At 43.6% G+C, this 21,028-nt stretch overlaps 1 protein-coding gene across 4 annotated transcripts in view; it reads left to right on the plus strand.

The window, feature by feature from the left end:
• The first annotated feature begins 480 nt into the window (after positions 1–480).
• The window catches only part of LOC106570894 (extracellular matrix organizing protein FRAS1), a 364,444-nt gene continuing 343,896 nt past the window's right edge, over positions 481–21,028 (plus strand). For 3 of the 4 annotated variants that reach the window (XM_045695380.1, XM_045695381.1, XM_045695382.1), the window contains exons 1-2: positions 483–1,063; positions 5,557–5,588. In XM_045695380.1, the coding sequence (XP_045551336.1) occupies positions 994–1,063; positions 5,557–5,588 (102 nt within the window). In that variant the 5' untranslated portion in view covers positions 483–993. Of the gene's footprint in view, positions 1,064–5,556; positions 5,589–21,028 lie in introns of all 4 variants that reach the window. The other variant, XM_045695383.1, reaches the window with a different exon arrangement.

The following is a 21,028-nucleotide window of genomic DNA, read 5'->3' on the forward strand; positions in this document are numbered from 1 at the left end:
CCCATAACTACCTGGTAGAATATTGTTGGGCCTGTTCAGACCGAACCCATAACAACCTGATAGCATATTGTTGGGCCTGTTCAGACCGAACCCATAACAACCTGGTAGAATATTGTTGGGCCTGTTCAGACCGAACCAATAACAACCTGGTAGCATATTGGGCCGTTCAAACGGAACCCATAACAACCTGGTAGCACATTGGGCCGTTCAAACGGAACTCATAACAACCTGGTAGCATATTGGGCCGTTCAAACGGAACCCATAACAACCTGGTAGCACATGGGCCCGAAAAATCTGTTAGCATATTGGGCCTGTTCAAGCATGATTAGAGGAATGAGAAAGATGTAAAATAGCTGTTGTTGCATAGGAAAGCCCTATCTTTTATTCATTGTGAGCAGACCGCACATCATACGTTTCTATCCCTAGAATGCGTTCAATCGTCCTGGTGGAGTGCTGGGGGACGTCCTACGGGTTGGAGTGTGCTTGGAGAGAGAGAGGGAGAAGAAACGCTGCATAGCAGGGCACTTTATATCGTCGCCTCAGTTCTTGCACAGCGCGACCATTGCAAGTGAGCGAGCGTATTTTAGTCTATAATTATACGGGTTGGAAACGGATTTTCATACGTCGTCATGCTGTACAGCTTTTAAATCTACGGTCGATGACACCTGCGTTTTTGTCTTGAAGTTTCGCCGATCGCGAACAGTTGGGACTGCATTCCTTCGCTCTGGAGTCCAGACCTGCAGCGTTTTTCAGAGTGAGTGAGAGAGATAGAGAGAGAGGGGGTCCCCGTTCCTACCTGCTGTCTTTACGTGTAACTTCTGAACTATTCTCCAGACCAGTCAAACATTCTCTGGCTGGCTTTACGCAGTGTTGTCGTTTATCTGTAACATCGGAAAATCAATAATGATATCTGAGAATCGATTAGTTTTGAACTAGAAAGATTCTGCATTTAAGTTCTGCCCCATTGGATTGAATGCCTTGTATGCGGTGACTATGGCTTTACAATGGATCCTCGTAGCCGCTTTGACTGGAATTCTTCTCACCGCCACTTCAGAAGTACATGGTGGGTATTTAGGCTCTTATTCAATCACGTGAATTAACCATTTATTTATCGATTATGGAAATAATATCTGTATAAAACGGTTAGGCTTGTATATTATTCATATATATATATTAATATATTGCAAAAGGTTGAGTTGCAAACATAGACAGTATATTTGACTGTTTAGGTTCTAAATATATATTTTCTGCGTCAAACATCCTATCTGGTTAAGGGAAACTTCATTGTGACATTCTAAAACAGAAATACAACTCAAGACATTATGACTTTTAAGAATAGGCTATATGCACATATTTGGATATTCCATGTTATTACAGGGGAATGCACCACTCTAATAGTCACATAAACCAGCTGGCTCCTTTCCTATCTTTGTCTGTGTGTAAAGAAATGTCCCATTTGTCTGATTTATTATTAATGTCCAGACAGAATATAATCCCAACCAGCCAGGTAAATCTGTCATCTGTAATCTGCCTCTAACTGAGATTGAATTGATCAAATGCCTCACAGTCACTCACACACATGTACTTGTTTTACTGTAACCTAAATATAGTAATAACCCTAGGCTAAGGTTTTACCTCATCCCAGTCAACTCCGATGGCATGGAAACATACATATTATATCACTGTTAAGTTAAATAAATGAGGAAGCTTTGTATTATATATCCTGATAGGCCAACTTCCCTCTCCATGCATCTGACATTGAAATGTTGGGCCACAGTAAATCAAATCAAATTAATGTTTTTGGTCACATACACATATTTAGCAGATGTTATTGCAGGTGTAGCGACATGCTTGTGTTTCTAGCTCCAACAGTGCAGTAATGTCTAACAATACACAACAATAAACACAATACACACAAACCTAAAAGTAAAATAATGGAATTAAGGAATATATAAAATATTAGAATGCTGTATGTAATAACATAAAAAATGTCCTGGGCTAATAATGTAATAATGTTTTTTTTATATATACTGCAAAGTTGTTTAGGAGCTAGAAGCAGAGCTACCCTATCTGTTTGTATAATCTTTCCATAAGAGTCTCTGCAGGAGTGTAAGGCAAAGTTTAGCTGTGGATCTGGTGCTCTCTCCCATAGGGGACTGCTGGACATTCATTCACTGAAGGATATGAGAAAACCCTGTGGGTATAACACTTTACTGACAGCCTGCAGGTATAATGGCATATTACCTGTTATAAGCATGTATAAGGCTTTATGATGTCTTATAATACAATAACTAAAAAGATCTACAGAGATCATGCTCAGCTCTTAAAGTACATAAACTGCACAGGCCAAGTGGAAGTATAATCATAGCCAGTATTAAAATTTAGTAAAAAAAATAAATATATTTTGTCATTTACAAAATAGCCTCCAACACTCTACTTAGCAAATTGGATGCAGTCTATCACAGTGCCATCCGTTTTGTCACCAAAGCTCCATATACTACCCACCACTGCGACCTGTCATCTATCGTCGCCAAACCCACAGGCTCCAGGTCATCTATAAGTCTTTGCTATGGTAAAGCCCCGCCTTATCTCAGCTCATTGGTCACCATAGCAGCACCCACCCGTAGCACTCACTCAAGCAGGTATATCTCACTGGTCACCCCCATAGCCAATTCCTGCTTTGGCCGCTTTTCCTTCCAGTTCTCTGCTGCCAATGACTGGAACGAACTGCAAAAATCACTGAAGCTGGAGACTCATATCTCCCTCACTAGCTTTAAGCACCAGCTGTCAGAGCAGCTCACAGATCACTGCACCTGTACATAGCCCATCTGTAAATAGCCCATCCAACTACCTCATCCCCATACTGTTATTTATTTTATTTATTTTGCTCCTTTGCACCCCAGAATCTATACTTGCACATTCATCTTCTGCACATCTATCACTTCAGTGTCTAATTGCTAAATTGTAATTATATTGCCACTATGGCCTATTTATTGCCTTACCTCCCTTATCCTACCTCATTTGCACACACTGTATATATAGACTTTTTCTATTGTATTATTGACTGTATGTTTGTTTATTCCAAGTGTAACTCTGTGTTGTTGTTTGTGTCGCACTGCTTTGCTTTATCTTGGCCAGGTCGCAGGTGCAAATGAGAACTTGTTCTCAACTAGCCTACCTGGTTAAATAAAGGTGAAATAAATAAATTATATAAAAATAAAATCACCCAGTCAATCCTGAGTTTCCATTTGAATGATGTAGACAGCTGTCTCAGAGGACAGTGGTCTCAGAGGACAGTGGTCTCAGAGGACAGTGGTCTCAGGGGGACAGTGGTCTCAGGGGGACAGTGGTCTCAGAGGACAGTGGTCTCAGGGGGACAGTGGTCTCAGAGTACAGTGGTCTCAGAGGACAGTGGTCTCAGGGGGACAGTGGTCTCAGGGGGACAGTGGTCTCAGTGGACAGTGGTCTCAGATGACAGTGGTCTCAGAGGACAGCTGTCTCAGAGGACAGTGGTCTCAGAGGACAGTGGTCTCAGAGGACAGTGGTCTCTGGGGGACAGTGGTCTCAGAGGACAGTGGTCTCAGAGGACAGTGGTCTCAGGGGGACAGTGGTCTCAGAGGACAGTGGTCTCAGGGGGACAGTGGTCTCAGGGGGACAGTGGTCTCAGAGGACAGTGGTCTCAGGGGACAGTGGTCTCAGGGGGACAGTGGTCTCAGAGGACAGTGGTCTCACGGGGACAGTGGTCTCAGAGGACAGTGGTCTCAGGGGGACAGTGGTCTCAGGGGGACAGTGGTCTCAGGGTGAGAGTGGTCTCAGAGGACAGTGGTCTCAGGGGGACAGTGGTCTCAGAGGACAGTGGTCTCAGGGGGACAGTGGTCTCAGAGGACAGTAGTCTCAGAGGACAGTGGTCTCAGGGGGACAGTGGTCTCAGGGGGACAGTGGTCTCAGAGGACAGTGGTCTCAGAGGACAGTGGTCTCGCGGGGACAGTGGTCTCAGAGGACAGTGGTCTCAGGGGGACAGTGGTCTCAGAGGACAGTGGTCTCAGGGGGACAGTGGTCTCAGGGGACAGTAGTCTCAGAGGACAGTGGTCTCAGGGGGACAGTGGTCTCAGGGGGACAGTGGTCTCAGAGGACAGTGGTCTCAGAGGACAGTGGTCTCGCGGGGACAGTGGTCTCAGAGGACAGTGGTCTCAGGGGGACAGTGGTCTCAGAGGACAGTGGTCTCAGGGGGACAGTGGTCTCAGGGGGACAGTGGTCTCAGAGGACAGTGGTCTCAGGGGACAGTGGTCTCAGGGGGACAGTGGTCTCAGAGGACAGTGGTCTCACGGGGACAGTGGTCTCAGAGGACAGTGGTCTCAGGGGGACAGTGGTCTCAGGGGGACAGTGGTCTCAGGGTGAGAGTGGTCTCAGAGGACAGTGGTCTCAGGGGGACAGTGGTCTCAGGGGACAGTGGTCTCAGGGGGACAGTGGTCTCAGAGGACAGTGGTCTCAGGGGGACAGTGGTCTCAGAGGACAGTAGTCTCAGAGGACAGTGGTCTCAGGGGGACAGTGGTCTCAGGGGGACAGTGGTCTCAGAGGACAGTGGTCTCAGAGGACAGTGGTCTCGCGGGGACAGTGGTCTCAGAGGACAGTGGTCTCAGGGGGACAGTGGTCTCAGGGGGACAGTGGTCTCGCGGGGACAGTGGTCTCAGAGGACAGTGGTCTCAGGGGGACAGTGGTCTCAGGGGGACAGTGGTCTCAGAGGACAGTGGTCTCAGAGGACAGTGGTCTCAGGGGGACAGTGGTCTCAGAGGACATTGGTCTCAGGGGGACAGTGGTCTCAGAGGACAGTGGTCTCAGGGGGACAGTGGTCTCAGGGGGACAGTGGTCTCAGAGGACAGTGGTCTCAGAGGACAGTGGTCTCACGGGGACAGTGGTCTCAGATGGTGCTGAGGTAGATAAAGTAGTCTGAAAGGTCTTGTGGACCTGAAGCCTTGCACTACCTAGGTTTTAGCTCAGATGGCTAACTATCTTGTGGCACCCAGACCTGGGTTGGGCACCTGGTCGGTCACGTCACATGTACAGCAGACTACACCACAGTTGTTCACATCCATTTCACTTCTGTTGTGGTGTTGTTTTGGGTGTGAAGTCTGTTCAACTCTCACGGTGACCCTTTCCCAGTACTAGATTCACCCAGACCTTTTGTCACCCCCCCAAGTCCCAGATGTATTGAAACGTGTGATCACTGCTAGTTCATTTTCTCTATGTTTAGACTTCCAAAGGAGAATCATTGCCACTCTGTTGTTTACATTTTCAGCTTCCTTATGTAATGGCTACAGGCTACTGTACAAGTCGAGTAAGACCATGTACTGGTTCAGATGGACACACGTCTCACACACACATAAAATGACGTGTAGCTTCTTTACCTACTCTTACCTAGGTCGTGGTGCAATATTTATGTAGGTATAAGGCTTTAAGTGCATACTTCAAAAATATTGTATTGTACCTTTTGAACTCGCTCTTAACGCTGTTGTGTTCTCCCCTCTTCCTCCTCCTCCTCGTCCTCTTCACCCACAGGAGCATGTCTCTATCAGGGATCTCTGTTCGCGGTAAGTGCACCTTTCATCATTCCTTCCTACCTTCTTCTTCCGCTGTCATATTTATTTACACAACTACTGTTCACTGAGTCTATAAAACATTAAGAACACCTGCTCTTTCCATGACATACACTGACCAGGTGAATCCAGGTGAAAGCTGTGATCCCTTATTGATGTCACCTGTTAAATCCACTTCAATCAGTGTAGATGAAGGGAAGGAGACAGGTTAAAGAAGGATTTTTAAACCTTGAGACAATTGAGACATGGATTGAGACATGGATTGTGTGCCATTCAGAGAATGGGCAAGACAGAACAAACAAGTGCCTTTGAACAGGGTATGGTAGTAGGTGCCAGGTGCATCTATTTGTGTCAAGAACTGCAACGCTGCTGGGTTTTTCACCCTGAACCGTTTCCTGTGTGTATCAAGAATGTTCCACCACCCAAAAGGACATCCAGTCAACTTGACACAGCCGTGGGAAGCACTGGAGTCAACATGGTCAAGCATCCCTGTGGAACGCTTTTCGACAACTTGTAGAGTCCATGCCCCTGACGAAGGGCAAAAAGAGGGGGGTTGCAACTCAATATTAAGGTGTTCCTAATGTTTTGTACACTCAGTGTACTGTAACTTATGTAGGAACACATGATGAAGGTGGTGTTTCTGAAGCAGAGTTACAGTGAAGATGACCCGGGTCTTTACAATATCACTGGAGATTGTTTCACTTCTGTTGTATGTCCCAAATGGCACCCTATTCCCAATGTAGTGCACTTCTTTTGACCAGGGGCCATAGGGAATAGGGCTCTGGTCTATAGTGGTGCACTATATATAGGGAATAGGGCTCTGGTCTAAAGTAGTGCACTATATAGGGAATAGGGCTCTGGTCTGTAGTAGTGCACTATATAGGGAATAGGGCTCTGGTATATAGGGAATAGGGCTCTGGTCTGTAGTAGTGCACTATATAGGGAATAGGGCTCTGGTCTAAAGTAGTGCTCTATATAGGGAATAGGGCTCTGGTCTAAAGTAGTGCACTACATAGGGAATAGGGCTCTGGTCTATAGTAGTGCACTACATAGGAAATAGGGCTCTGGTCTAAAGTAGTGCACTATATAGGGAATAGGGCTCTGGTCTATAGTAGTGCACTACATAGGGAATAGGGCTCTGGTCTGTAGTAGTGCACTATATAGGGAATAGGGCTCTTGTCTAAAGTAGTGCACTACATAGAGAATAGGGCTCTGGTCTAAAGTAGTGCACTAAATAGGGAATAGGGCTCTGATCTATAGTAGTGCCCTACATATAGGGAATAGGGCTCTGGTCTAAAGTAGTACACTACATAGGGAATAGGGCTCTGGTCTGTAGTAGTGCACTACATAGGGAATAGGGCTCTGGTCTGTAGTAGTGCACTACATAGGGAATAGGGTGCTATTTGAAGACGCATTCGGACATGTAGCTGAGTAGATGCTCCTCATCAGTCAGTCGTTGCTGCTGATGACATTGTGAATAATAACAGGGAGGATGATATGACGACTAGATCCTGTTTGGCTGTGTCTCTATGACACCCTCTTCCCTCCATAATACACGCATAGGGACTCTGGTCAACGGTAGTGCACTGCGTAGAGAATATGGTGCCGTTTTGGGACACAGGAGACTAGATCCTGTTGTCTTGGTAATGGTTGCTTGTCTCCGACTCCTACTTATGGAGAAAGCTGTACGGATGTCTGTGAGGACTGTAGGAGAAGGTCATGCACTTGTAAAGTTGAGAGAGAGAGAGAGAGAGAGAGAGAGAGAGAGAGAGAGAGTCTGGTATTATTTTTTGAAGTTAGAACTCTGCAATGCCTACAAACTAATAGCCATGCTTTTCATTTTATTCAATATCTCATCTAGGGATGGTTTGTATTGATTGGTTGCTCTTACCTCTCTTTCATTCTGTATGTGCTTTGTCATTCTTGCTATTTATGTTGAGTGTATTTACATCTTACTCCCATGACTCACTAGTTGTATGAAGCAATCCAAACTCATTCAAATGTATTTTTCTGACCAAAACATCATTCATGTTCATAAATAGACCAAGGCTGTTCTGGGTCTGTCCAAGGCTGGTCTGGGTCTGTCCAAGGCTGATCTGGGTCTGTCCAGGGCTGGTCTGGGTCTGTCCAGGGCTGGTCTGGGTCTGTCCAAGGCTGATCTGGGTCTGTCCAGGGCTGATCTGGGTCTGTCCAAGGCTGGTCTGGGTCTGTCCAAGGCTGGTCTGGGTCTGTCCAGGGCTGGTCTGGGTCTGTCCAAGGCTGGTCTGGGTCTGTCCAAGGCTGGTCTGGGTCTGTCCAAGGCTGGTCTGGGTCTGTCCAGGGCTGGTCTGGGTCTGTCCAAGGCTGGTCTGGGTCTGTCCAGGGCTGGTCTGGGTCTGTCCATAGATGTATAGGCTCTTTGTTTCAAGTTTCAGACCCCATCAAAGAAAGGAAAAACACAACTTCTTACTTGGCAGTGAAAGGCAGGAGCCCTGCTTGTGTGAGAAGTTAAGAGCAGGTGTAGAGAAGTTAATAGATGGTGTAGAGAAGTTAATAGATGGTGTAGAGAAGTTAATAGATGGTGTAGAGAAGTTAATAGATGGTGTAGAGAAGTTAATAGATGGTGTAGAGAAGTTAAGAGATGGTGTAGAGAAGTTAATAGATGGTGTAGAGAAGTTAAGAGATGGTGTAGAGAAGTTAATAGATGGTGTAGAGAAGTTAATAGATGGTGTAGAGAAGTTAAGAGATGGTGTAGAGAAGTTAAGAGATGGTGTAGAGAAGTTAAGAGATGGTGTAGAGAAGTTAATAGATGGTGTAGAGAAGTTAAGAGATGGTGTAGAGAAGTTAAGAGATGGTGTAGAGAAGTTAATAGATGGTGTAGAGAAGTTAAGAGATGGTGTAGAGAAGTTAAGAGATGGTGTAGAGAAGTTAAGAGATGGTGTAGAGAAGTTAATAGATGGTGTAGAGAAGTTAAGAGATGGTGTAGAGAAGTTAATAGATGGTGTAGAGAAGTTAAGAGATGGTGTAGAGAAGTTAAGAGATGGTGTAGAGAAGTTAAGAGATGGTGTAGAGAAGTTAAGAGATGGTGTAGAGAAGTTAAGAGCAGGTGTAGAGAAGTTAAGAGATGGTGTAGAGAAGTTAATAGATGGTGTAGAGAAGTTAAGAGATGGTGTAGAGAAGTTAAGAGATGGTGTAGAGAAGTTAAGAGATGGTGTAGAGAAGTTAAGAGATGGTGTAGAGAAGTTAATAGATGGTGTAGAGAAGTTAAGAGATGGTGTAGAGAAGTTAAGAGATGGTGTAGAGAAGTTAAGAGATGGTGTAGAGAAGTTAAGAGATGGTGTAGAGAAGTTAAGAGATGGTGTAGAGAAGTTAAGAGATGGTGTAGAGAAGTTAAGAGATGGTGTAGAGAAGTTAAGAGATGGTGTAGAGAAGTTAAGAGATGGTGTAGAGAAGTTAAGAGATGGTGTAGAGAAGTTAAGAGATGGTGTAGAGAAGTTAAGAGATGGTGTAGAGAAGTTAAGAGATGGTGTAGAGAAGTTAAGAGATGGTGTAGAGAAGTTAAGAGATGGTGTAGAGAAGTTAAGAGATGGTGTAGAGAAGTTAAGAGCAGGTGTAGAGAAGTTAAGAGATGGTGTAGAGAAGTTAATAGATGGTGTAGAGAAGTTAAGAGATGGTGTAGAGAAGTTAAGAGCAGGTGTAGAGAAGTTAAGAGATGGTGTAGAGAAGTTAAGAGATGGTGTAGAGAAGTTAAGAGATGGTGTAGAGAAGTTAAGAGATGGTGTAGAGAAGTTAAGAGATGGTGTAGAGAAGTTAAGAGATGGTGTAGAGAAGTTAAGAGATGGTGTAGAGAAGTTAAGAGATGGTGTAGAGAAGTTAAGAGATGGTGTAGAGAAGTTAAGAGATGGTGTAGAGAAGTTAAGAGATGGTGTAGAGAAGTTAAGAGATGGTGTAGAGAAGTTAAGAGATGGTGTAGAGAAGTTAAGAGATGGTGTAGAGAAGTTAAGAGATGGTGTAGAGAAGTTAAGAGATGGTGTAGAGAAGTTAAGAGCATATAAAATAAAATAAAAATGTTTTTTTTTCTTTGCATTATCTTTTACAATATCTAATGTGTTATATTCTCCTACATTCATTTCACATTTCCACAAACTTCAAAGTGTTTCCTTTCAAATGGTATCAAGAATATGCATATCCTTGCTTCAGGTCCTGAGCTACAGGCAGATAGATTTGGGTATGTCATTTTTGGCTAAAATGGACAAAAATGGGCGGATCCGCAAGAGGTTATTAAGAGCATCTGTAGTGAAGCTGTAGAGAAGTTAAGAGTAGTTGTAGAGAAGGTGTAGAGAAGTTAAGAGCAGGTGTAGAGAAGGTGTAGAGAAGTTAAGAGCAGGTGTAGAGAAGTTGTAGAGAAGGTGTAGAGAAGGTGTAGAGAAGTTAAGAGCAGGTGTAGAGAAGTTAAGGGCAGGTGTAGAGAAGGTGTAGAGAAGGTGTAGAGAAGGTGTAGAGAAGTTAAGAGCAGGTGTAGAGAAGGTGTAGAGAACTTAAGAGCAGGTGTAGAGAAGGTGTAGAGAAGTTAAGAGCAGGTGTAGAGAAGGTGTAGAGAAGTTAAGAGCAGGTGTAGAGAAGGTGTAGAGAAGTTAAGAGCAGGTGTAGAGAAGGTGTGGAGAAGTTAAGAGCAGGTGTAGAGAAGGTGTAGAGAAGGTATAGAGAAGTTAAGAGCAGGTGTAGAGAAGTTAAGGGCAGGTGTAGAGAAGGTGTAGAGAAGGTGTGTTCTTCTGTATGTCCTGAATACCTTCTGAGGAAACAAGCCATGTCATTATTACAGACACAGTTGTTACTTTAGTGACCTTCCTTTTCTCCCCCTGAAACAACTGTTCATCTCTCTTAAAACACAGTTAAACACAGTTCTCAGGGGTAGAATTGTGGTTCCCAGGCACACAGGTTTAATACTGCTTGCACCGCTGTGTTATCAACATAATTACAGTAAGGTTAGAGTTAACTGTCTCTCTGTCTCTCTCTCTCTCTCTCTGTCTCTCTCTCGCTGTCTCTGTCTGTCTGTCTGTCTGTCTGTCTGTCTGTCTGTCTGTCTGTCTGTCTGTCTGTCTGTCTGTCTGTCTGTCTGTCTGTCTGTCTGTCTGTCTGTCTGTCTGTCTCACTCTCTCTCTCTCTCTCTCCTTTCTATCTCTTTCTTTCTCTCTTGCTCTCCCCTCATATAAGCTCTAAGAACACTGCAGTTGGGGCACAGATCATCCATTGTATAATTTTCAGTTCACTTCAGTGAGGAAGGAGAGGTGGAGAGAGGGAGGTGGAGGTAGTGGTTGAAGGGTGGGACGTGGGAGAGGAGGACAGGAGGAAGGATGAGTAGGAGAGGTTGGGGGGGAGATGAGGAGAAGGGGAATGAGTAACGAGAGGAAAGGGGGGTGGGGACTGGTGTAGCTGGTATGCCTGAGCATGTTCTAACACAGTCAGGAAGAGGCCCTTCTGGAGTTCAAAGAGGAGAACTAGCTTAACACCTGGAATTGGACCTGGGTACTACCGGAAGAAAACAACACACACACACACAGATTAAAGTGGAAGCGCATCCTAATGGAAGCCCTGAGAAACTCAAAGAGTTTTGTTGAAGTCTCCGGTCAAGGCATTTGCACATCAAAATAACCAGAGAACAAAGACGTACAGGGGTTGTGTTTTGAGGTAGGAGTATGTGTGTGTTTCACTGTGCTGTGTTTCAGGTTCCTTGGCAGCTTGATGTGGCTAAGCACTGCTCAAACAAACCTTTAAAATGCACTATGCAGAAATCGCTCCATCATTTCCTGGTTGCAAACATTCTAATAGTTCCCCTAATTTCAGTTCATGTAACAAAAACAAGCACGTATAGTGTAGAGATTCATTGTACTATCTAAATCGCTGTGAAATATATTTTCCATAACTAAAAATATTTTATTTTCAGCTGTTTGAAGCTAGTGTACCAAACCAAATGTAAAATACACAAAAACTCAACTTCCCAGGGCAAGATTCATGACAGTAAACGACAACCTGCGTGTACTTTACCTACCACTTTCACAAGGAGTACTCTGCTCTGAATTAGGCCTACCAATCTCACAAGGAGTACTCTGCTCTGAATTAGGCCTACCACTCTCACAAGGAGTACTCTGCTCTGAATTAGGCCTACCAATCTCACAAGGAGTACTCTGCTCTGAATTAGGCCTACCAATCTCACAAGGAGTACTCTGCTCTGAATTAGGCCTACCAATCTCACAAGGAGTACTCTGCTCTGAATTAGGCCTACCAATCTCACAAGGAGTACTCTGCTCTGAATTAGGCCTACCAATCTCACAAGGAGTACTCTGCTCTGAATTAGGTCTACCAATCTCACAAGGAGTTAGGCATATTACATGAGGCATATTTTAGATTCCTTCCTGGTCTGAAGAAGCTGCACTCTCATGGGTGACATATCCTACACAGTGGTGTAAATAAGTCAGTAGAAGTGACCCCTGACGCGCTGTACTGGCCTGACATACTGACGTACTGTACTGTAAAGTTTACTTCACAGCAACACGGAGACAGCCAGCACCATGCAAGTCCAAATATATCACTAGTGCCTCAGAGCAGGCATTCCTGGCATTGCAAGTCATCCTCCCTGTAAGGGGTCCAAATGTAGGGCACTTTAAGAATAGAACCATCAATAACAGCAGGCAGGGAAGGGACACCAATGAATCAAGAGCAGAAGAGCTGTAGGCTGCTGTACAAAAGAAAACGGAGATCTTTTTTCTTGATGTGTTGGTGATGTCAGGGAAAGGTCTGACTGTACACTACTGGTCAAAAGTTTTACAACACCTACTCATTAAATGCTTTTTCTTTATTTGTACTATTTTCTACATTGTAGAATAATAGTGAAGACATCAAAACTTTGAAATAACACATATGGAATCATGTAGTAACCAAAAAAGTGTTAAACAAATCAAAATATATTTTATATTTGAGATTCTTCAAATAGCCACCCTTTGCCTTGATGACAGCTTTGTACACTCTTGGCATTCTCTCGACCAGCTTCATGAGGAATGCTTTTCCAACAGTCTTGAAGGAGTTCCCAAGAAGGAGAGTGATGGAGTGCTGCATCAGATGACCTGGTCTCCACAATCACCCAACCTCAACCAAATTGAGATGGTTTGTGATGAGTTGGGCCGCAGAGTGAAGGAAAAGCAGCCAACAGGAGCTCAGCATATATGGGAACTCCTTCAAGACTGTTAGAAAAGCCTTCCAGGTAAAGCTGTTTGAGAGAATGCCAAGAGTGTGCAAAGCTGTCATCAAGGCAAAAGGGTAGCTATTTGAAGAATCTCAAATATGAAATATATTTTGATTTGTTTAACACTTTTTTGGTTAATACATGATTCCATATGTGTTATTTCATAGTGTTGATGTCTTCACTATTATTCTACAATGTAGAAAATAGTAAAAATAAAGAAAAACCTTTGAATGAGTAGGTGTTCTAAAACTTTTGACCGGTAGTGTATCTGTGCTTGCGTTTGTTGCATGGTTTGTATTGCAATATGGGGCGACAGGCAGCCTGGTGGGCCAGTAACCAAAAGGTTGCTGGATCGAATCCCAGATCTGACAAGGTAAAAATCTGTCCTTCTGCCCCTGAGCAAGGCAGTTAACCCCATTGTTCCCCGGGCGCCGATGGCGTGGATGTCTATTAAGGCAGCCCCCCTACACGTCTCTGATTCAGATAAGTACAACCCCAATATGGAGCCTAAACCCAGGGTCACCAAGTTTATTTAAGAGAGGGTGATCTGTAGGCTACTTCATAAGAAAGACGTTGAAATCTTTGCTTGGCATGTTGATGATATCATATAAGGTGGGTGCAGTGTGTGTGTGTGTGTGTGTGTGTGTGTGTGTTGGAGTTTGTTGCATGGTATGCAATGCGATATATTCCGTAAATAGAGACATTGAGACATTGAGAGATGAACATGTCTTTGACGTATAGAATCGATTGCCTAACACTGTGTTATCGATATGCTTCAGTAGGTTATTTGTAGTTGTACTAGTCACTGAAGAATGCATATACATAGTTAAGTAACCATGGTAACCAAATGCCCTATGAACTTTTGTTTACCAGAGCTAAGCCTAACCCTCAGACTGTAGTCTCTATGACAACAACTACTAACCCCCAGACTGTAGTCTCTATGACAACAACTACTAACCCCCAGACTGTAGTCTCTATGACAACTACTAACCCCCAGACTGTAGTCTCTATGACAACAACTACTAACCCCCAGACTGTAGTCTCTATGACAACTACTAACCCCCAGACTGTAGTCTCTATGACAACTACTAACCCCCAGACTGTAGTCTCTATGACAACAACTACTAACCCCCAGACTGTAGTCTCTATGACAACAACTACTAACCCCCAGACTGTAGTCTCTATGACAACAACTACTAACCCCCAGGCTGTAGTCTCTATGTCAACAACTACTAACCCCCAGACTGTAGTCTCTATGACAACAACTACTAACCCCCAGACTGTAGTCTCTATGACAACTACTAACCCCCAGACTGTAGTCTCTATGACAACAACTACTAACCCCCAGACTGTAGTCTCTATGACAACAACTACTAACCCCCAGATTGTAGTCTCTATGACAACAACTACTAACCCCCAGACTGTAGTCTCTATGACAACAACTACTAACCCCCAGACTGTAGTCTCTATGACAACTACTAACCCCCAGACTGTAGTCTCTATGACAACAACTACTAACCCCCAGACTGTAGTCTCTATGACAACAACTACTAACTCCCAGACTTATTTTTAACTCTCCATTTCACAGCTTTTCTCTTATTGAATTCAACTCCGACATAGTCCTTTTTGCCTCAGTGGATCGATGTTTACTTTATCAGCCCAAGTTCCCAAAAGCATTTGGCGATTGGTGTGTATTTGGCGCACGTGCTGTTAGGCCCTAAAGCTTAGGCTTACGCACTAATGGCAGGTAAAAATAAGGAAAGAAAAACCTCAATGTATAGTTCCTATACATGTATGGATATGTATGCATGTATGGTTGTATGTATGGTTTCTATAGATATGAATTGCACAATAATTATTAATTCATTGATTTTTTAATTCATTATTTTCTCTTTATCACCTGCCCGCCACCCACCCGCCTTTCATCCACACAATATTTCATGACCCTAAACCCGCCCGCCCCATTGATATAACTGCATGGACTGTGGGTTATCAGTCAATCCACGCATCACCAAGTCAAATATTATGGATGGATTAGATTGGGACTACTAGGTGATGGGACTACTAGGGTGCTTTGTCACTATAATCCTGATATTTTTGTTGTTAGCTACCTAACAAGCTAGTCGTGAAGCTAGCTAGCTACTACTGCTACCTATATCAGTCAATAACAGCTAATTAGGATTCCTCTTGACATAAAACGTTTAGCTATAATCCAAAGTATTTAAAATAGTAGGGAATGGCGATATTGTTGTTGTGTGGAGGATCTACTTCGACTTGCTGTCTTGTTGGCTAGCTAGCTAACATTAGCATGTTAACTGCTTCTAAACAGCCCACAGGCCGGCCAACTCTTACAAACCACATCATTTGAAATAGAAGTCACTGGAGATATTGTTGTTGCATAGGCGTTGTCCTTTTTTTGCTAACGCTAGCTGTGAATTGCTTGGTTTGCTAGCTTGCTTGTGTCCCGTAAGCTCGTGTCTTCCCAAGTCTCATGAGGGATCCTTTTCCCCACTGGAGAATTTTGAAAAAAGGAACTGTTGGAGTTGGTTTTTTTTAAAGTGTTTTTTCTCCAATTTATCCTTTTGCCACAAATACATAAGACTGGTCAACAAAATTATTTTGGGGTATAAGTTAACACAATATGAACTTATAAAAGTGAGATTTTCACAAGAAAGTAACTTTTAAGATATTCATATGTTTAAGCCGGCTGCCTAAGTCATACTGTTACGCCAGGAGGAACATCCTAAGCATGGAAATACATATCTAGCGACATTGTTCCCCTACTGGCCTTTGATGCTTAAGTATAACTTTCAGCTAGTTGAAATGAACATTTAGAGGAAATCCATAGACATGGACATGGTGACGTTGAGAATGACGTTAAGAGTTAATAGGATCGGACTGTCACAGAGCTGAGCTGAGGAGAATCTGGATATGAAAGGCAACTGACTGGATTAATACTGGAGCCCTGCTGGAGATAAGTCGTTTGTGTGGCGGCAGTGGGGTCGCCGTGTGTGTGTGTGTGTGTGTGTGTGTGTGTGTGTGTGTGTGTGTGTGTGTGTGTGTGTATGTGTGTGTGTATGTGTGTGTGTGTGTGTGTGTGTGTGGCAGCAGTGTGTGTGTGTGTGTGTGTGTGTGTGTGTGTGTGTGTGTGTGTGTGTGTGTGTGTGTGTGTGTGTGTGTGTGTGTGTGTGTGTGTGTGTGTGTGTGTGTGTGTGTGTGTGTGTGTGTGCGTGTGTGTGTGGCAGCACCAGTGACTGATGTTTCAGGCTGGGGCAGTCCCGGGGCTCAATGCCCTAACCCCCATGTGATCAGAGGAAAAGCCCTATCAGACCTTCATGTGCCCTGGAGTAACCTTTCAAAGGGAGGATATATTACTGGGAAGTTTCAAAGTTTACCAGTAAACTCCCAGAATTGTCTTTCAAGGATTTATATGTAATCTATCACAATACGTCTAGTAGCCCTTTTGGTTACTTCAGACTATCACAGGTGTCTGTAATTATCTCTGTCCCTCTGTGTGGCCTTATCACGTGTAAAATATATGGAATAATTAAATAAGATGAAAAATATAATGACAAAGCTGTAAAACATTATCCTAAATATAACCCAGTATAACCAAGTACCCAGTATAACCAAAGCTATCAGTGAATAGCTTTGGTATTTATTATGAGGGTTTCAGCATAAAACATCCTTTATATATATATATATATATATATATATATATATATATATATATATATATATATATATATATATATAGTGTGTGTTTATATATATATATAAACACACTTAGTTATTTTGCTATGTCAATATGTATTTGTTGACAATGTTTTTGCATCAAACTGCTTGCAGTTGTGAAAAAAGTCAATAGCTGGACGAGTTGCAGAGGTAATTGAATGCCATTGTTGATTAAATGGTTTTTTTCATTAATTAGGCTATTTTCTCTTGAACCATATGTATTTTTTTTACTAGAAACTCATGGACAATATGGACACATGTACACTGGACGAAAATATAAACACAACATGCAACAATTTCAAAGATTTTACTAAGTTACAGTTTATATAAGTCAATTAATTAGGCCCTAATCTATAGATTTCACATGACTGGGAATACAGATATGCATCTGTTGGTCACAGATACCTTAGACAAAGTAGGGGTGTGGATCAGAGAACCAGTCAGTATCTGGTGTGACCACCATTTGTCTCATGCAGCGCGACACATCTCCTTCACATAGAGTTGATCAGGCTGTTGATTGTGGCCTGTGGAATGTTGTCAGACCCCTCTTCAATGGCTGTGCAACGTTTCTGGATATTGGCAGGAACTGGAACATGCTGTCGTATACGTTGATCCAGAGCATCCCAAACATGTCTGGCGTTGGAGGTGGCTTATAGTACAGAGATTTACATAAAATTCTCTGGCAACAGCTTTGGTGGACATTCCTGCAGTCAGCATGCCAATATTGCTCCCTCAAAACCGTGACATTGTTTTGTGTGACAAAACTGCACATTTTCCAGCGGCCCTTTATTCTCCCCAGCACAAGGTGCACCTGTGTAATGATCATGCTGTTTAATCAACTTCTTGATATGCCACACCTGTCAGGTGGATGGATTATCTTGGCAAAGGAGAAATGCTCACTGAGAGGGACGTAAACAAATTTGTCAACAACATTTTAGAGAAATAAGCTTTTTGTGCCTATGGAGCATTTCTGGGATCTTTTATTTCAGTTCATGGGGACCAACACTTTACACTTTGCGTTTATATTTTTGTTGAGTGTAAAATAAATGAATACTGTATATTATTACTTTTTTAAAGTTTAATACATTACAATATAATGCAATAGATTTTCTGTTAATTACCAAAATTACTGAAGATTCTGGTACATTTTGTAAATTACTTGTAGCTTTGCAACCCTACCTTGGAGAGAAGACATGGACTGCCGGAGAGAGAGAGGGATAGAGGGGAGAGAGAGGGATAGAGAGAAGAGAGAGGACAAGAGAGAGAGAGGGAAGGAGGGGAGAGAGAGGGAAAGAGAGATTAAAAACTACAGGAGTTGACAGGGAACAAGAAAAACAGGGAAATGATTTGAGAGAAAGTGACAGGACAAGAGAGTATATTGGTTGTATGGTTGTCACTGTTTTTGAAAAGTTATTTTAGTTTTTTAGTTTTGTTGAACCCTTACTGCACAACACATTTCCGAATTGGGACAATACATATAAATTGAACTTGAACTTGAGAAGGTGTGGGGGAGAATGAGAGAGAGAATAGGAGAAAGAGAGGGAGGAGGGGGAGGGAGGGAGAGAGAGAGAGAGAGATAGAATGGGAGAGAGAGAGAGAGAGACAGAGAGAGAGAGAGAGATAGGGAGTTAAACTAGCTTAACCCTGGTCCTGTGAGACAACAGGCGGTGTGAGAAGAGTCAGCGGTTTTCTCTCTCTCTTTCTCTCTCTCTCTCTCTCTCTCTCTCTCTCGCTCTCTCTCTCTCTCTCTCACACTCTCTCTCTGTCTCTCTCTCTCTCACACACGCTCTCTCTGTCTCTCTCTCTCTGTCTCTCTCTCTCTCTCTCTGTCTCTCTCTCTCTCTCTCTCTCTCTCTCTCTCGCTCTCTCTCTCTTTCTGTCTATCTGCTGGAGAATGACTGAATAGGGTGAGTAGTTACCTCTGGACAGGTAGTAAGTTCACTTGACTTCAGCCTAACTGTCTTGAAGGAGAAATAAATCATAAAACGTTGTTGGTTATAGTCCTGTCCACTCCTGCCATCACCCCAAACTTAGAATTGTTCTATTTCTGCAGTGCTGCAGTTGTTTATCTGCGATGCTATGTTCAGTCAATATGAAATGTATGAGTTCAAATTGGGGCACCTCACCCTCTAGCCTTGTTCAACAAGTCAAAACAAAGGTACTTGTTTGTGCAACATAATCCAAAATGAACTAGGAGCTGTTACTCTGGAGTGGTACTATTTTCTGTTCTTATGAACTCATCCTAGCTGTGCTTGAATTCCTCGGTGTTTACCTCTGAAAGCATGATGGCAATTACCTAGCAACCTCAGAGAGAGAAAGTGAGAAAGAGAACAAGAGAGAGTCCCACTAGCAACCTTAGACCACTTACTGTTTCAAACAACCTGCATAAGCCTGACCTTCACTGTCTGTTAGTGGCTGGAGTAGCTTTCACTGTCTGTTAGTGGCTGGAGTAGCTTTCACTGTCTGTTAGTGGCTGGAGTAGCTTTCACTGTCTGTTAGTGACTGGAGTAGCTTTCACTGTCTGTTAGTGGCTGGAGTAGCTTTCACTGTCTGTTAGTGGCTGGAGTAGCTTTCACTGTCTGTTAGTGACTGGAGTAGCTTTCACTGTCTGTTAGTAGCTGGAGTAGCTTTCACTGTCTGTTAGTGACTGGAGTAGCTTTCACTGTCTGTTAGTAGCTGGAGTAGCTTTCACTGTCTGTTAGTGGCTGGAGTAGCTTTCACTGTCTGTTAGTGGCTGGAGTAGCTTTCACTGTCTGTTAGTGGCTGGAGTAGCTTTCACTGTCTGTTAGTGGCTGGAGTAGCTTTCACTGTCTGTTAGTGGCTGGAGTAGCTTTCACTGTCTGTTAGTGGCTGGAGTAGCTTTCACTGTCTGTTAGTGGCTGGAGTAGCTTTCACTGTCTGTTAGTGGCTGGAGTAGCTTTCACTGTCTGTTAGTGGCTGGAGTAGCTTTCACTGTCTGTTAGTGGCTGGAGTAGCTTTCACTGTCTGTTAGTGGCTGGAGTAGCTTTCACTGTCTGTTAGTAGCTGGAGTAGCTTTCACTGTCTGTTAGTGACTGGAGTAGCTTTAACTGTCTGTTAGTAGCTGGAGTAGCTTTCACTGTCTGTTAGTAGCTGGAGTAGCTTTCACTGTCTGTTAGTGACTGGAGTAGCTTTCACTGTCAATGGCTGGAGTAGCTTTCACTCTCTGTTAGTGGCTGGAGTAGCTTTCACTGTCAATGGCTGGAGTAGCTTTCACTGTCTGTTAGTAGCTGGAGTAGCTTTCACTGTCTGTTAGTGACTGGAGTAGCTTTCACTGTCTGTTAGTGGCTGGAGTAGCTTTCACTGTCTGTTAGTGGCTGGAGTAGCTTTCACTGTCTGTTAGTGGCTGGAGTAGCTTTCACTGTCTGTTAGTGGCTGGAGTAGCTTTCACTGTCTGTTAGTGGCTGGAGTAGCTTTCACTGTCTGTTAGTAGCTGGAGTAGCTTTCACTGTCTGTTAGTGACTGGAGTAGCTTTCACTGTCTGTTAGTAGCTGGAGTAGCTTTCACTGTCTGTTAGTAGCTGGAGTAGCTTTCACTGTCTGTTAGTAGCTGGAGTAGCTTTCACTGTCTGTTAGTGGCTGGAGTAGCTTTCACTGTCTGTTAGTGGCTGGAGTAGCTTTCACTGTCTGTTAGTGGCTGGAGTAGCTTTCACTGTCTGTTAGTGGCTGGAGTAGCTTTCACTGTCTGTTAGTGGCTGGAGTAGCTTTCACTGTCTGTTAGTGGCTGGAGTAGCTTTCACTGTCTGTTAGTGACTGGAGTAGCTTTCACTGTCTGTTAGTGGCTGGAGTAGCTTTCACTGTCTGTTAGTGGCTGGAGTAGCTTTCACTGTCTGTTAGTGGCTGGAGTAGCTTTCACTGTCTGTTAGTAGCTGGAGTAGCTTTCACTGTCTGTTAGTGACTGGAGTAGCTTTCACTGTCTGTTAGTAGCTGGAGTAGCTTTCACTGTCTGTTAGTAGCTGGAGTAGCTTTCACTGTCTGTTAGTGACTGGAGTAGCTTTCACTGTCAATGGCTGGAGTAGCTTTCACTGTCTGTTAGTGGCTGGAGTAGCTTTCACTGTCAATGGCTGGAGTAGCTTTCACTGTCTGTTAGTAGCTGGAGTAGCTTTCACTGTCTGTTAGTGACTGGAGTAGCTTTCACTGTCTGTTAGTAGCTGGAGTAGCTTTCACTGTCTGTTAGTAGCTGGAGTAGCTTTCACTGTCTGTTAGTGACTGGAGTAGCTTTCACTGTCAATGGCTGGAGTAGCTTTCACTGTCTGTTAGTGGCTGGAGTAGCTTTCACTGTCTGTTAGTGGCTGGAGTAGCTTTCACTGTCTGTTAGTGGCTGGAGTAGCTTTCACTGTCTGTTAGTGGCTGGAGTAGCTTTCACTGTCTGTTAGTGGCTGGAGTAGCTTTCACTGTCTGTTAGTGGCTGGAGTAGCTTTCACTGTCTGTTAGTAGCTGGAGTAGCTTTCACTGTCTGTTAG

Source organism: Salmo salar, chromosome ssa15 (genome assembly GCF_905237065.1).
Source record: "Salmo salar chromosome ssa15, Ssal_v3.1, whole genome shotgun sequence".
Lineage (NCBI taxonomy): Eukaryota > Metazoa > Chordata > Actinopteri > Salmoniformes > Salmonidae > Salmo > Salmo salar.